This window comes from Falco biarmicus, chromosome 3 (genome assembly GCF_023638135.1).
Source record: "Falco biarmicus isolate bFalBia1 chromosome 3, bFalBia1.pri, whole genome shotgun sequence".
NCBI lineage: Eukaryota > Metazoa > Chordata > Aves > Falconiformes > Falconidae > Falco > Falco biarmicus.
The window spans coordinates 17,680,482-17,697,815 of NC_079290.1; the positions used below are offsets into that span (position 1 = coordinate 17,680,482).

The following is a 17,334-nucleotide window of genomic DNA, read 5'->3' on the forward strand; positions in this document are numbered from 1 at the left end:
CATGAATCACGTATTGATATAGTACTTGAAGTGCTAACCATGCAGCAATACTAAAGCTAGGACTTTCAGAGCCCATAATTTCTCAATATGACAAAAAAAACCCAAAACAAAAAACCCCAACTAACCCAAAAAAACCAACCCACAACCTAATCTTCTTACACAGACAAGGCAAAGGCAAAGACTGCACACAAACTGCAAGCATAATGAAAACCAGCAATTCATTCTGCCTCCAGCAGGCCTCCTTTGCATAAAACCTCTTCTGTGAATTGGCAGATCTCCCCTTTTTGGCATGAATTGCTGGTATGTGGCATTCATTCTGTTGCTTGCATACTGGTAAGTGACGGAGCTAAATCTTTCCATTGCTGGAATTTCATTTCCCGCAAACTTCATACAAAAATTACTCCTACTATGAGGAGCTGCTACTTTGTTGCCATGTGGAAAATGCACATTGCTGTGCAAAAAAGGGCAATGCAATTCTGTATAGCCTGGATCTCTCACATGTGCACAAATATTTATGATTTTGAGGGGAAACAGGAATTTGTTTGATGGCTTACAGTACACCACAGATGATGGTCTCTCAGACTGTTTTTTAGATAACACTGTTATCTTTGTCCACAGTAGAAAAGAAGTAGCTTTGTGGGGGCCTCGTGGCATTTAAAGGGGCAGTTTTGAGAAAACAGGAATGTCAATTGAAACCTAGTGTGGAAATGTTCTGTAACTAGATAGGAAGAAGTAGAAGGCTCCCTCTGTTCAGTACTTAAACAGAACTGGTAAACGATCACATAGCTCTTGGACATTGTTTTATTAAAATAAATTCAGAACCATATGACTATGCTTGAGATTTGTGTAGTTGAGATATATTAGTTGAGAGAATTTTCTACCCTTTATAATGATATGCCTTTGAATTTTGTTCCATCTAAAATCTGGTTTTCTATAAAAGTGACTGGGCCAAATCTGTGCACTAAAGTATGTTCAGTGGAGGAGAACTCTTGATTACCTTGAGATTACCTTGACATACCAGGACAGACTACACACCTCCAACAAGGCATGGTTAAAAGATTAATCTAAAAATACTGAAGAAATACAGAATTTGAATGAGTTATGGCATACCTAATTTACTCAAAAAACATCTGTGAATTAGATCCACACCCACAAGTAATAAACTTTAAAAAAAAAAAAAAAGTCTTGTGAAAATGTCACATTAATCTGTCCGTACAGTAAAAAGTCTACTCACCCACTGCTTACTAAGATGATTAGTAAGGAAATCACAAGTTAAACTTTATTCATCTGCTTAAGAAAAATAGGAAAGAGTTTGCAAGGTTGATTTAACTCAGAAGATATTATTGTCACTTGACATTTACATGCAATGTATAATTCCATTCCCACTTGCAGTCTGGGGAAAGCCTGTTAAAATACTTCCTTAATGTGTGAACACTTCTTGGAATTGTGCTCTTTTCATCTGCCACCTTCTCCTTAAGCCAGCTGGCTCCTTTTGTTAAGTCTTTTTTAATAAGAAAGTTCATTATATGTTCATTATAAAGCTGTTTGAGATTGTCACCTTCTATCGAGTGCTAATGCACATGCTTATTTCAGAGCACTCTATAGCATTTGTTGATAATGTCAAAAAAGCAGGTTCACACACACATACATCCTGAGTAATTCTAGTGTAAGACTAATCAGAAAGACCTCATCTCTCTTCTCACTTTCAGCCACATGAACCAGTCCTCCTTTGATTTATATGCCAGACTACTCTTCCCATTTGCAAAAGCTAACACCTTTATGGAAACTATGGAAGTTGCTTACATGGGAAACATCATTAGGAAGGCATTTAAATATCTTTTGTGATCCAGAGCATAATCAGTGTACTGTCCTGCTTAATCTTTTTGCTGTGGCTTTCGTATTTCTTACCTCTCCTCCTTCATTACATATGATTCTTTACCACTTGCTTCTCTCCCCTTCTCTTCCTCCTCAACCAGTTCCCCCATTCCTGCTCTTTTTTTCTGAGCACTTGCTAACCTGCTTTTTGATTCTTTCTCTATAAGCAAGTGATATTTTCCCAGTGATCACAGTCTCTTAACTTTCTCCCATCCTTTTATATAATTGCAGCTCTAACAGACTCATGGCTGTTGACTTTCTTTTATTGGCATAAAGGTCCATTAACACACACACAAAAAAAAACCCCACACTGAAGCAACAATAACAAAAAATACATAAACTCACCAGTCATTAATAGTAACTGCTATGTAGTGCACCATTTGGTAACTAACCTAATTGCGAACAATGCCTGAAAGGGTGACTGAGGCAGCAATACGAGCGATGGCAGGTTATCTGGCTAGTACATGTACGTCCTACACAGAAGGTTGTGCTGTATAATGCTCGTGATGAATGCCAGACTCTTGCTCCGTGTTCAGAGAGGGGTACAGGGATTGTTTGGGTTTTTTTATTAAAAAAAGAGGCTGATTGTATGCTGACAATTTTTCAGATGTATCTCTATCTTTATATGGCCCATAGTGCATAATTTGAGCAAAAGCTCTTTCTAGACCAACAAGCATGAGACTAAATCTTGCTAACTGCATTTTCTTTCAGTAAGATCTTTCAGTATTTCAAAGAAAAAGCAACATAAATCACTCAATGCCTGGAAAGTGTAACTTACATCAAGACTCGCTAAAGCAACTCAACTTGCAAAGTTTAAGTAGGAGATGCTAAAGGTCACTTCCTCATGATCTACCACTACCATCCTGAAGATTTCTGAACATATTGGGCTCTTTGATTATCAGACAGAAACATAAGACCCAGTGTCTGAAAACTGGAATAAAGAAAACACAAGGTTGAACTTTTTATTCAGAGATGGGATAGATTCTCTGTCACTTCAGTTGACCTTTCACTGGACTGTGAGTTTCACTGTAAATTTTCTTTCCCTAAACAGTTTTAGAAGCACATTTTTTGAATCAGTGTAATATTTTCTCTCTTCACATAGTATTATATATTGACCCATTACTAAACATCAGACCACCCTCCTGTAGACGTGGCTGCAGGATCCACTCATAAATTTCATTTAAGTGCAAATCTTCACTTAGTGCCTTGTATATATTTTAGTAGTTTGAATCATTTCATACCACCTATAATAGTTCTTAGAGATGAGATATTTCTTATTTGTTAATTCACAAAAGATAAAGATGATATCTTTGCTAGGCTGTTTTTTTCTGCTGCCTTTTATTTCCCCTGCACACATATTTCTCCTGACTACCTATCTCCTACCTTTTCCAGTCACTTACTGCCACTACGGACAACTCACATTATTTCTAAACTCTTGCAATGTAATTTCCACAAGCATAGAAGATGCAAGGAACAACAGAAGTTGAGTATCCGCACAGGAGTTTTGAGATCTTTAGATGTTCCTGACATCTCTTTTTATAGAAGGGAAACTGATGTCTAGTGAACTTCAACGACTTGCCCAAGGCCACATGGTGCAATGCCAGTTTGAAAGCACAGTTATTCCTAGCCTTAAGGCCTCAGCAAAATCAGACTTGGAGCATCTCAGTTCTTTTCTCTCTTTCATATAATGCTATTATGAGTTCCTTGTTCTTTTTGAGAGAAAATGGGAAAGAAAATGAGAAGGGAAAAAAAAATCTATTAAAATTATAATAAAAAATAGTCTAGATGTACAATTCCGACACCCAACCTCTGCCTGTACTCCAAAGGATGACATTTTTCATAGGTGTCAGTAATCATAAGGAACACAGAAGTCTTACATGTGATTCTGACCGATAAAGCAAATATTCCTACTTAAATTCTTGGAATTTAATCAGTGCATATTAAAATCTTCATTCTTCACTAGAGCGTCAGTGTGCTATATAATACTGGTGTAAATGGAAACATATAAAACCTGGATTTGGGTCAGATGCATTGTAAATTTTCTTCTTTAAATTATTTTTATCTGAAAGTACTAAAAACCTCTTAGAATTCATTCTATGTGCACTGACAGGAAGTTAATTGAGTATCAAAAAAAAAAAAGAGAAATAAAAACACAGTTGCAAGTTCTTGAATTCTTGAAGAGAAGAACAAAGAAGAGATAGAAAAAGACAGGAAAAAAGAAAAAAATATATGAGTGCCCTGCATCTATTGGTAGGGGATCAGGATGAAGTTTTCAGAATGATAATGTCTGCATAAAGGCTTCTTTCATGTTTTGACCAAACACTGAGAACATGTCAGCACAATGCTTACTTTTAACCGAGATAAATCTTCCCCTAACAGAAAGAATTAAGAAAAGAAATACAATTGCTTTATATTCTTAATCTTTCTGAATGCTGCCAATTTTTTTTACTTTTGTGGGTTCCTCCTCCCTCCCTAGTTATTCAGGCACACAATTAGATCACTGAAAGCTAAATACTGATCTACTTAATTTGATAAAAATTAAAGCCTTCACAGTGGGTTCTTCAAAGCCCACACTACTTTCTATATATATTGTATGCCTCTACGTTTAAACAGGAGTTAGCAGTATTTTCTTATATTGCCAGATTTCTGTGGCAGAAATACGACGATAAGAAAATGACAGATTAATATACTACAGAGAATATTTTCATACAGTAAATTACTCAGATAAAATATTCCTCTCTGGCTTTTGTTCAAAGAGGTTGATTTATCTTTGTGCTAAAGAGCCCACACAAGACCTCTGCAGTACTTCATAGTATTTTGAAGCTGGAACAGACCATTAGGATCATCTATTCTGATCTCATGCATGGTAGAGGCCAAAGAACCTCACCCAGCAATTTCAAGCTTATAACTTACAGCTGTAAGCTCACTCATTCTCTCAAGGTTAACATCACTAGTGTGCAGAGGGTCTGCAAAAAGGTCTACATAGCATTTAAATCGCACTTATGATCTATTTTGAAGACTGCTGAGAATTTATGAGGTCTAGGGCACAGAGAAATTTATAGTGACTATGGGTACATGAGGTAACCCACCAGGTGACTGTAAGCCTCCCTAACTCATAATGACCTTTGGGGGAGAAAATTACCTGCTGCTTAGGAAAATACATAAGAAAACAGTATAAATATGCACACGTACCTATGTATGTCTTTGAAATTAAGACATCACATGAATACCACATACCGAAACCTGAGAAATAAAAATTGTGCAGTTTTCATCTGAGTACTCACAAGAGTTCTGACAAAAACCAAGACAGTCCGGAGTATGACCTTCTGTTCAGCTGCAAGCTGTCCGTACATTTCCATGAGAATGCACTAAAGACAGTTATTCAGCAAGCTAGCTTGAAATCAAGACTGGATTTCACTCTGAATGATACTCTCTAGATCAACCACAACATACCAGCTTCACACAAAAATAACTGTATGAAATGCAATGATCTGTATTATGCAGGAAGTCGAACTAGCAGATCATGCTGGTCCCAAACAGCCTTGAAAATCTGTGATCTGATAACACGCATTCTCTTTCTCCACTATTATTCTTATCCTCCATTTATACTTTAGTGTTACTAAATGCAAGAGTATGGTGAATCCGCACCAACACCTCTAAAGCTGTTCTAGGAGTGAGTTGCTGTAGTGCCCCGGCAGCGCGGGCACACACTGCAGGAAAGCCTGTGCTGCCAGCCCATGGGTTTCTCTTCCCTTCGAGAACTGCGACAGCTGAGAACAAAGACACTTCAATGCACTTAGCTTGCTGAGTACCCACAAGGAAAAAAAAAGCCAGCAGAACAAAAGCATGCTGCTTAATATAGCTCCCTTCCCCTTGCTGCACAAAATTCCAGCTAGGAAATAATAACCACCCCACATATTTGTTTCTTCCCACTTTGTGAGATTACAGACTATGGCCAGGGTGGGTTTTGGATAAATATAAAAGAACACAAATCCTTCATTACAAGTCATATTTTTTCCAGATTTTGAAACAAGGCACATTTCCAAATTCTCCTTTTCCAGACAGCTTCTTTGAAGAACAGCCTTCAGAACCAACCAGCGTATTCCAGCAATGGGGTCATCAGTGCTAACTCTAAATGTTACAAGTAATTTTTACACTGTAATTACTGAAGCACAGAGGTAGGACAAAAAATCAATCCAGCCCTCTTCTCAAAATTTGGGTGTTGACTGAAGAGCATAATGCACAAAATGTAGTTTTTTTGTCTTCAGAAAAGCATTCCACAAGAACTCAACTGGTCCTTTTTGTTTCAAAAAATAAAACTACTTGAAGAAGAAATACTTGAAGTGTGACACCATTTACTTACCTACCTACTTCAAAAAACCATACATATCCTCCTCACTGTTAGTTGAAAGGTTAAATACCTATAAAGTAATCCAATGTAATAGAGGACAAGCGTAAGTTCAGATAAAAAAAGAACATCTTTCCTAAAAGGATGAATTGTATGCAAGGGATTTGAAGGAAAGCAAAATCAGTACTTTTGAGAAAGAAAAATCTGAAACATTTTCTCTCACATACCCCAAAACATACATTTACTTTAAACAACAGGAAAAGAATCTTCCCAAGAAGAAAGATGTAATTTTGGTGCCTTCACTGAGTTTGTGCATGGCACCAATTAGTACCACAGACACTGGTGTAGCAACAAAGCAGACCAGTTAACAAACAGCTTCTAGCAGATAAATGCCTGGGGTTAGAAAGAAACTTCCTTTGTGACAGCTTGGTATCATCAGGGAATTCTTGCAGCTTCACAGGAAGCATCTGGTAGAGGCTAACACAGAAGGGTTACTGAACTTCACGGATCACTGGTCTCTCTTCATTTTCTAAAGTAACTTCTCTCATAGCTAGAAAATATTTTTGTACACCAAGTGTCAGTGAAAAGCCGTTTATCTCCAAGATGGACTTTGACATTCTACACATACTCTTCAACAAGAAAAAAGAAAAGTAATCCTGCAGCCCCTGCTTGGAATTTACTCTAACCTAAAGACTAGGTAAATTCTGAGGGACTAAGGCACACTCTTAGGGATTTTCAAATCCAGGTAAGATTGTTCCCTCGTGTCCATGAAGAAGTAATGGATTGCACAATTCTAATGCTATTCCTGCTATATAAAACTGTTCACTGTTTGCTTCCCATGAGCACCTTCACAGATTTGTGGGCTTGCAACAGGAAAACAAAGTCTTAATTCCTCATGCAGGGTCCCTACAACACAGATCACAGCTTTGTTCTTTATGAGGCCACTATGAGGTAGAGAGCGACCTAACAAAACCACAATTGGATTGTGGAGGAAGGTAGGACGTGCAAGAAAACATCTTGACACAGTTTATCTTCCCTGGACAAGAACAGGATAGCAAGTCAAACCTTAGTCCTGCTCATTTCCTCAGTCAGCAGACCTTCACGCTACCTCTTACTCAAGCAGGTTGTGAAGTGCCGTTCTAGCCTATATATTATCTCCTGTTCTCAGGTCAAATACCTTACATCTTGGTTAATTTTATGAAGCACAATAATTTCAAACACTATGGAAACTTTGAACAGAGCTTGAGAATTTTAGAAGCACAGATGTCAGCAGGTTTACCTCTGGATCCCAAAACAGTCACATCATGGTCATTTCATGCACAAGAACTTTGCCAATGTTAAGATTCGTGTTACATTATGGTACTGCCATTTTGAATTTTCAATAAAAAGTAACAAGAAAAAAAACTTACAAAGGAAAAAAATTAACCAAACCATTTCATATTCAAACACAGCTAGAGAGTCCATCCCTATACTGGAGTTTGCACCATTCCAACTAGGAGAAGTTTTAGGTCAATGACAGAGAAACTTCCATGGAAAGGTCCCCTGCTCTCAGTGATGAACAGACTTCAGATGTTCAAGTCTGACTGTTGGTCATAGGTTGCTGTGATGCATTTAGAATGCCACTCCATGTAGGAATAGTGGATATTCCACAGAAACTCATGAACCAACTGTCTATTAAAAAGCTGCCAATAACTTCTTAAAACTAAGCTAACTGACATGTCTATACTCGTTATGCTCCTTCCTATGTCAACAAGGGTCAGCAACATTTAGAGTGATTCCTGTTTAACACTACCTTAAGAGAGCAGTGAGGGAAATCAAAGTGATGTAGGTAATCTCAAAGAGCTAAATACACATTGAAAAAAAATCCTACCTTACTAACTACTGTTTAGCTAGCATTTAACAGGCATCATGATGCAAGTGAATCCCAAGCAATCTGGAGAACAGAAAACGGTCAGTAAAGGGAAGACACTGCACGTGTGAGATGCAGTGCAGCACACATGAAGGGAAGTGCAGACACAGCTCTGGGGCAAGGGGAACAGACAAATGGGATAAGCAGCCGGAATTGAGGTAAGCTCTGCTGGCAGAGAGAGCAGGTTATGCAATGGGAAACGAGCAGACAAGCAGGAAAAGCCAGAGCTGTAAAGGGCTAAGTAAACCTGGGGCACATGCCAAGGAATTGTATCACTAACATTCTGTAGGACCCATGGCCTGCCCTGTACCTACTGGTAAGCAAAAAAATCCTTCAAAGCGTGGAGAGATAGAGGAGGAACTCTCACACAGACCCTGATACTGCTATGGGAAGATCACTGCTATGTAATACAGATGACAAGCAGCCATGGCTAACAGCTGACCATGACATTTTAGGGCTAGTTTTTCAAGAAAAAGAAAAGCAGCTCATTTTTCCCCCCTAAATAAGATTATAGAGTTCAGGTGCAGTAACTGCTTCCCACCCAGCTATTCTACATGCCAGGGCATCTACATTTCACAGTGGGAATGTGATGTGTGGTTTGAAAAAAGCCCCAGACATCCAGAAAGCATCTTGCTCTCTACTAGAAAACCTGTGCAGCTAATTAGACAATACCCTATCTCCTAATGCTTTAAAATTTTTTTCAGAAGTTTTATGCTAAGAAATTCTTATCATCTTGTCTGTAGTTAGCATACTTTCCAGCCCTTCCAATTATTTCCCATTTGTACTGGATATTCCCCCCAGTCCCACCTAGCTTTGGGTCTAGCCCAAACAAAAGCAATGACCCCTCTAAAAAGCAATCTGCTGGGCTGGAAGCCTGGAGATGACCATGAGTTAATTCTTCTTTCTGGTATCTACAGCTCTCCATACTTCACAGTCGCATGTTCTTGAAAAAGTTCTGCTGCTTTTTCCTGAGCAGTCAGATAAAACTGCCATTCTTAGCAAGCAGAGAGAAGTCACATCTGAAAACTCTGAGCAGAGCTGGGGCAAAGGATGCCTGTCTTGGATATGGCAAACCTATACTGGGCCAGCATATCATTATCAGCACATCAGTCAACACACATAGCAGGTTACACTAATTCCAAACCGGAATACCCTTCAAGTATTTCACATGGATGTCCAGCAGAACACTTTAAGAATACAGAACTACTTTAAGTAGTTTAAGTAAAAACAGCTCAGCAACTAAGGGAAGTTAAATTAGTAGTGCGAACAGCCGTTTCTTAGTGTGCAGAGGTGGCAATATGGGGCTTAAAGTTCAATACAAAGAGCATCGCAACTGAGAGACATTGACAAACAAGTACTGACTTAGTGAATTCTTTTTTCAATCACACTACTAAAGCTTAAAAACAGATTGAGGCTAAATTCAGTAAGATGCAAATTATAGTAGAATTTAGACGATTTACTTGCTTTATAACTGATTGCAAACAGCGTCACCATCAAATTCACCTATCAATTAGGACTCAAATTCAGCAAAGGATAGAAGCATGTCCTTAAGCTTTAAAAAATACAGACCACTCTGAAAGTTGGTGGATGGCTCAAGAATTTCAATGTGTCATTTCCCTCAGTGTTGTGCTAGGCTGGGCCACAGAACATCCAAGACTGTTTTGAGCACAGGGAGGAATACTGAAACCAACTGTGCGCAGCCTGTTTTTCTGCTTACGTGTTTTTTATATAGTAACATTTTAAGATGTTTCTATACCACAGTAGTATTCTTGAAAGAACAAAAAAGTACGACCTCTAGACAATGTCAGTATCTAAAGATAATCAGCAGAAAAACTGAGCTGGACATAAAACTTACCTTTCTTTTTAACTCATTAAGTAAAATGAGCTTTTAAATTGGCCATTTCCCTTTGACATTCAGTGTGTTGAAACTAGTTTTTGCCATTAGATACTGATTCTTAATCCCTTACAGGATCTTTTAAAATTTTGGCTCTTTGCCAGCACATGCTCACAACACAACGCCATAAAGATGCTCAGTGCTGTAAATCTGTAGATTGTCAATAGACAGGGAGGTCTTAAATGACAATTTAATTTCATGGACATCAACAAAGTTACCTGAAAAATAAAAGCTTTTCAGGATCAGATGCATTAAAATTATTCTTCACCTAAATTAACAGTTGTTAACAGAAACTGCCTTATTTTGCTAGAAGTCATATCTGAGCATTGCCTGACCTGAGTATTTAACACTAGTAATTTATTTTCATAAATCTATACAGGACTAGAACAAAATGGACATAAATGTATTAGTAGACTAAGCAATAGAATCACTGTTGAAATTAAGACTCGGTTAAGTGCAATTTTTGCAATGAACCTTACAGTATCTCATCCTCACGGCACACTGTGAACAGTGGATTCCTTAGAGGAAAGAGACTTGGGAATCACTGTGGTTAGAGCTAACTTAAGATTTATCTCCAGAGTGCAGCAGCAGTGAACAAGATGCTAGAAAGCACAAAAGAAAGGGGAGGTAGTACAAAGCTGGCAACAGATTCTGAGTCTTTATATCATTAAAGGCCTCACAGACATTTCAGAATGTTATAATTCTACTGTGAAATATTTTCCTTTTGACTTCTTCATGTGAGGTCTGTTGTTATTTACAATTTCATATAAAAAAATCTATACCTCCATATTATCTCTCACTAGGATTCCCAAAATATCTCACAGCATTAAATAAAGCTTAAATGGACAGGAATAATTTTAAATTTACTGTTGAGGACTGCAAACAGATATCATGAGAACTGTATGCGTAAGTAAAGATGAATGGGAGTCTGCCTAGAAATATTGGGTATTAACTCTTTTCATTATTCATTTGAAATAGGGAAGCATTGTTTTTATTAGTATTATTATTTTGCAGAAAGTAGTAAAATGAACTCATTCAAGGTCATGGGGAATTAAATTAACTGGTACATTCTGTCCTACATTTCACAATGCAGGACCATGTGATGAGAAGCTATAAATCTTTAGATCTTCAAAGTCATCTGAATCGCAATTTATATTCCCAAAACTCATTCCCCCACTTTTCTAGATTTCTCTGAACACTATTTATTGCAGACCTACAATGTTTAATTATTTAATTGAACCCTTCTTTCCCTGTCAATTTCTCTAACAGTTGTTTATACTCCTCAGAATAGCTGTGTCCAGTGAGATTACTTTATCTTTCCAGAATAGAAAGTCAAAAGCTATAGGGAAAAATACCAAGTTAATGGGAAGTTCTGAGCACAATTAATGTGTAGGAGAAAAAAAAAAACCATCCCCCAAACCTGACAACAGTATTCAAACTAAAAGGCTCTGCCATTATTGCCAGAAAGCAATGGCCTCATGTAAGTTAACTATGAAAAACAAGTGTTCATTTTCCCGAATATAATGAATAGATGCACACAGGGCTCTTAAAACAGAATAAATTTAACTACAGCAGTACAGCAATGAACAGTAGGCACAGTAATCAATGATAGAATCAGTATGTGCACTGGCTTGCAGCCATGCTGCCTTTACCCAGAAACAGATAAATTCTACTTAGGCAGGACTGAAGCAAGCCAGTAGGTAGATGGTAGCTTCCTAAAAGGAGTTAAGCTGTGGAGAGAAAGGATAGTCTCCATTCAATAGGCGGCATTCTCCATATGAAATTACAGTTGAAATATAAACCCAGTGTTTGACTTAGTCTGAAACTTTCAAGCATAATATCAAAATAAAGGCATGAAAGATCTATTGTTGTATTTATTCATGAGTAAGCAATTTAATCTGTTGTTCCTGCCATTGAACTCAAAAACCTCTATCCATCTTCTCTAATGAAGTTTTCTCAGTTGTTTCAGTCAGTTGGAAGAAATTTTATTTTTCTGTTTTGGATTATGAGCAGTTACCATACTTCTATATGGCAACTATTATTACTTAAAAGAGTTTCATTCCAGTGGTAGTGAAGTACGTAATCCCTGTAACTATTATTTACCTCCCAGAGAGTTGAGGGGCTTAGCCAGTGTTTGCAAAGCATCTGAGATACCTGAAGAAAAGTAACTATAGGTTATGAGGTTCCTGTAGATCATGGAATATCCTGAGCCAATACCTGCCCACAAGTCTGGCACATCTTCCTATCGGCAGCCCTCTGGTTTCACAACCAGCCAAGTAATTTTATTCCCTCTTCCACATACCACTACCACCATCTGTTTACAAAGCTTAAATTCAAAATCATTCTGACAGGATCTTATAGCTTCTATATAACCGGCGTAAGAGTTCTTTGTTCTCCGTATGGTGTACCTGGGGAGGACTTTAGGCTACTCAGGGATCATGGCCAGATCGACAGGTAAAGAGGCCAGTTTCCAGAACGTCAATGCTTTTTGTAACTGAAGTGGCAGCCCTGCTTGCTTCCTATCTTCTTCTGCCCCCTAGTGAGCTTTGATTTTCACTTCACCCGAACAATCCTGCGGCTGTTCCGTAACTGACGTGAATACAAAAAGCGCTGAAAACACCAAACCGTTTTCTTTTTACATCCTTTAGAAGCGTTCCTCATATCGTTCTCCACATCTGAAAGCGAAAAGCGTGTTCTAGCCCTAAAGGACTAATTATGCAGGCAGTGATTTTCACTGAACCAAGAAACACCCACACAATTGGCTTACCGTAACAACCCTTTACACGTGTCAAAAAAACCTTAAATGTATGAATTCGTATTTCTCTGCTTTACTAGAGCTCTGAAGTGATAAAAATCACACACAAGTTCTTTCACAAATCGCTGTTTAATTGTTAAAAAAAACCAAACAACCAAACACAAAAACCACCAACAAAAACACACTGGCATGCCTAAGAAAGTAGGGAAAAGTGATCCCAATAGATCTTTTGGTCTAACTTACTATCAGATATGTTTACAGGAAGTCCCTCCATGATACTGCATTAAACAGTACCCAGTCCAGCAACCACTGCTCTGTACTATTTGATAAACATGATTATCAGTAAATGTTTTCAGGATTGGGCTTGTGGAGAACAGCAATTAAGAGAAGAAACAGACATTGCTTACTGCCCTAACTTTGCCTGTGATTTCCGTTACTTATCTTCAGATGTAAACGTAACTTTTCTTGTGCACTTACTATGAAAATTTTTGGTACTACTTCCCAAAACCAGCACTGTCCAAAAAGAAAGCCCAAAGGAACAAACACCTTCACAGAAAGAGTGCTTGTAAAATAACAGCCACAATAGAATTCTTTCTTCTACGAAGCCTGGCAATGAAACCTACCAGAAGCTGGACAGTTAAGTTTTGTAAAGGAAATTTAAACAAATTGCAAATGGGACAGGAACAAGAATGCAGAAACACATTATCTAACAGTGGCTCAAAATTAAATTGATATTTTGCTTCGGAACATGAAGGCAAAGTAGGACAGATGAGTAACAATTCTAGAAATAGAAATTGCCGCGTATGAATTGGAGGCAAGAGCTGAACAATCAAGTATGGCAGATCAGATAATGCTAATTCTAAAACACCAAAAGTATTTGTTTACCAGAAGTATGTCATGCCACAGAAACCCTGTATCTTTCCCAATGGCATTGTGTAAGGAACATTAGAACCTGAAGTGTAGTAGTCAGGGGAGTGAAAACAAAACCCTGTAAAAGTGAGGAACTTCACTCATTTGTTTGTTCCATGTACAGATGTACATACCTCTGCAAGGAAAAATGTAGGAGCAAAGACGACAACTATTATAAGTAAAAAGGTAACACTGTAGTATCAGATGCAAAAGGTATAAACTACAAATACAAGTCTGGAATACCTTTTCCATAGAGCAATGAGATGGACTATGTTAAAAGGCTGTCCTTGATAATTCTACGACTCTACAGGAAAGCTGCCCCTGCTAAACTAAAATGAGTGTTATGGTCTAGGAGCTCTTTCCCAGCCACATGACATAACTTGACTGTAACAACGACCATGGGTATCCCATGAAGAATACCCTCCTCCTCTCAGAACAGAATGCTAAATATGGTCCTTCGGTTACTGAAGGGAATGGACAAAAAAACTTCAAGGTTGCAATTAAAGATTAATGTGTCAGAAGCAGGTAAGCAAGTAGGATAACAACATTTACTAGGAGTTGCACAGACTCCCAGATGCAGACCTGCACAGTGGAGCTTAAGTTGCCTTTCACCTCTCCAAATGGGAATGCAGCAGGGGCTTCTACTGAAAGGTGAAATTAATCAAAGCTTTCAACTATTGTACAAATAACTAATTTCTGTGGATCATTCTGCAATCTTGGGACTGAAAGAATTCAGTACATTCAGTGTATTTCCATGTATTACTTATAGCAAAGTAGGAGAGATGATGAGTGCAAAAGCAGAGGAAACAGAACTGGTTATACCACTTTACCTCAAACAGAATCCCCAGTTGACCGTTCAGACAAGCTTTCCATTTCCTCTGCCCTGCTAGAAATGACATGTCAATTGTGTCTGATGGCAGTATGGAAAAAGGGTCAAAGGACAGAAAATCATCACAATAGACAGAGAAAAGCATTAATCTTGATTGTACATAAGCCCTTGGCTTAGTTGAGTACAATATTTATAATGAACAGTAAAACTTGTTTCAGAGGATTCTCATTCTCCACTCATGAAAACTACCAGGGTTTTGGAGCTTTGAAGTTTTTCTTTTTTCCTAGTGAAAAAATTATCACAGATCTAAGATCACAGAAATGGGATGCCTCATGTTTGTCTTTGAAAAGCAGCTTTGCAGTGCACCTGTTTGTGAAATAACAATGACAAAACTGTTAGAAGCAATTACAGATTTAAGGTAAACCGTTTTGCAAACGTCCAAACTGAAGGACCGCAGAAGGGCCTGATTTTCAGCAGAGAAGAGGCAGCATTTAAAAAAACTGCATCCCCTAACAGGCAGCTCAAGCTTTGTACTCAAAATCATTAGCATTATTTCAATATATCTTGCCCTAACCATCAAATAAAGCACACACAAAGAAGCAGTATTAGAATGAAAAATCATTTTATTCACCCACTTAAGAGGCCTTCTCCATCTCACTCAGCAACCTTAAAAGTTTTCACAAAGCTGTAGGGTAACAACCACTGGAATGCAATTAGTCTTGAGTGTTACAAAAGCCAGGACAATGTTCACCTGGTATTCACATTTTCACTGAATTTATCATTTAAGACAATGAAGTGACTGGAGTAAAAACACCTTGGTCTAGCCAGAAGAGCTACAGTTCCTACAATGAAGATAGATATTGCCAGTAACTAAGTCAAAATAGGTAGGCCTAGGACTCATCTGTCAAATTCAAGATGTAATAGAAGAGAGAATATACTTACTGAAATTTTCCACAAGGTCAAGGGCAACATGAGTAGCAATGTCCATTCCAGTATTTATGTAAGACTGGCAGTTTTTCAAAGATGAAAGAGAGGAATCCATAAAGTTCAATGAGATTCTTGCACCACCTGGCATCTTGAAATCGTTGCTCTAGAAGTAACAGACAGAACATTCTGAATGCAGTTTACACACAAAGAATTTGGGAGAGAAAACAGAAGTATAGCTAGCTAACCACTAGTCAACAGAACCACTGAAACACCAGAAAGCAAAGATGAAATCTTAGCTCCCAGGATGTCAGTCATTTCAGTTGAACTGCAATTCACCAGAGGTTTTCAATTCACCTCTTACTCAATATTAAGCAAAACTGCAGCACAAAAAGCAACTTGCAGCTTTCATCTGCTTATTCTTATTGCTAAACCACAATGAGGTTCAAATTCAATGATTATGTTCGCTTGAAAATTACTGCTCTATTTGAGATCTAAAGAAGTCCACATGCGCAAAAACTTGTCTGTGTTTTCTAGGCGTATTACCAATTAGGCTAGAAAGAAATGTGACTTCTCGCATCCAATTCAGCCTCACCAGCAACAACCCTGTCTCAACAGCGGGCCCTTGGGAAAAAAAATAATCTAATCTAACAAAGGGCCACTCTTCTACGAATGTCCTTAACAGTATAACATCTAGAACCACTTTTAAACAAAAGCCCACCTTACAAATGCTGCCTACTTCCCCCAAAGATGCTACAGACTTTTAGTACCAATGCTCCATTAGTAGAACAAGAGTGGCACAGGCATCACATTGTTCTTTACCACCATCTTCCTTTCCGCTACAGACCCACAACCTACAGCCTTGCAGGGATTAACTGCTTCTCCTTTGTCATTAATACAACCTTCAAGTGAGTTTGCTTATGCTGTGCCTATCCACACTGTTCACATCAGCTGGTTCCTTCTCAGAAATTCAAACTTCTGCTCTTCCTTCTTCATGCTTTACCACAATTCACTCGGACAACGTGTAGCTATTATAACAAACACGAACTTCATGCAGAATTTTTAACTTCAAGTTGCAGAAGATAAGAAGAATTCCACTCTGCTTTAGATACACAGTTGTTCACACACAAAAAATCCTAACAACAGTCTTGGATAAACAGAAATAGTGCATTAGTCCATGTAAAGAATAACTGGTATATTCAAGGACTATACCGAGATCATTTTGGGGGAGGTAGAGAATGGAATCCCCAACCAAATGTGGGGTATACCAGTTTTATCTGAATCATACAGAAAATAACAAGGAGATGACTTCTATCAACAACAGCCTCTGACAAGCTATAATCCCACAGAAGTTTGGAAAATATCTAAATAGAAAGGATAAAGCTTTGCATACCTAAGGCTGTATCTTCCTCTACTACTTTTCCTGGGATTCCAGAACTACATCTTGTGTGCACCCAAACCTGATCATTGCCACATTCCTCATGAATATTGTGCAGGCTATAAGACCTGAATGTCTGCTGTCACACTCTCTTCTGTTCTAATGTTTTATTTTGTTATCTTTTTTTTTTTTCCATCCAAAAAATGTGCTTGGCCTCTCAAGACCAACTTTTATGACACCATTCCAACATTTTAACAACAGCTCAAGTTCACTGCAATTTGAACTTCTGAATTACATACAAACTGCCTTCCTCTCTATCCCCTTCTAAAGGTGTGTCTTGCCACAGAGGCGGCAGTGGCCTTCAAAAACAGTCCAGTTATGTCAGCTCGTGCTCTCCCTGCCAAAAGAAGTGTTTCTATCTTGAAAGATCTTTAGAGGCTGTCAGACTGACAACAGAAGACAAGGAAAAAGCTCCTTACAAAACTCCCTGAAAGGAAAAGGATGCTCTTGAAG

At 38.1% G+C, this 17,334-nt stretch overlaps 1 protein-coding gene across 4 annotated transcripts in view; it reads right to left on the reverse strand.

Moving 5' to 3' along the window:
* NSMCE2 (NSE2 (MMS21) homolog, SMC5-SMC6 complex SUMO ligase) overlaps positions 1-17,334 on the reverse strand; it is a 136,105-nt gene that overhangs the window by 117,366 nt on the left and 1,405 nt on the right. For 3 of the 4 annotated variants that reach the window (XM_056330409.1, XM_056330411.1, XM_056330412.1), the window contains 2 exons: positions 15,462-15,609; positions 5,068-5,118 (listed from right to left, as the gene is read on the reverse strand). In XM_056330409.1, coding sequence (XP_056186384.1) covers positions 5,068-5,118; positions 15,462-15,594 — 184 coding nt within the window. In that variant the 5' untranslated portion in view covers positions 15,595-15,609. The remainder of the gene's footprint in view (positions 1-5,067; positions 5,119-15,461; positions 15,610-17,334) is intronic. The other variant, XM_056330413.1, reaches the window with a different exon arrangement.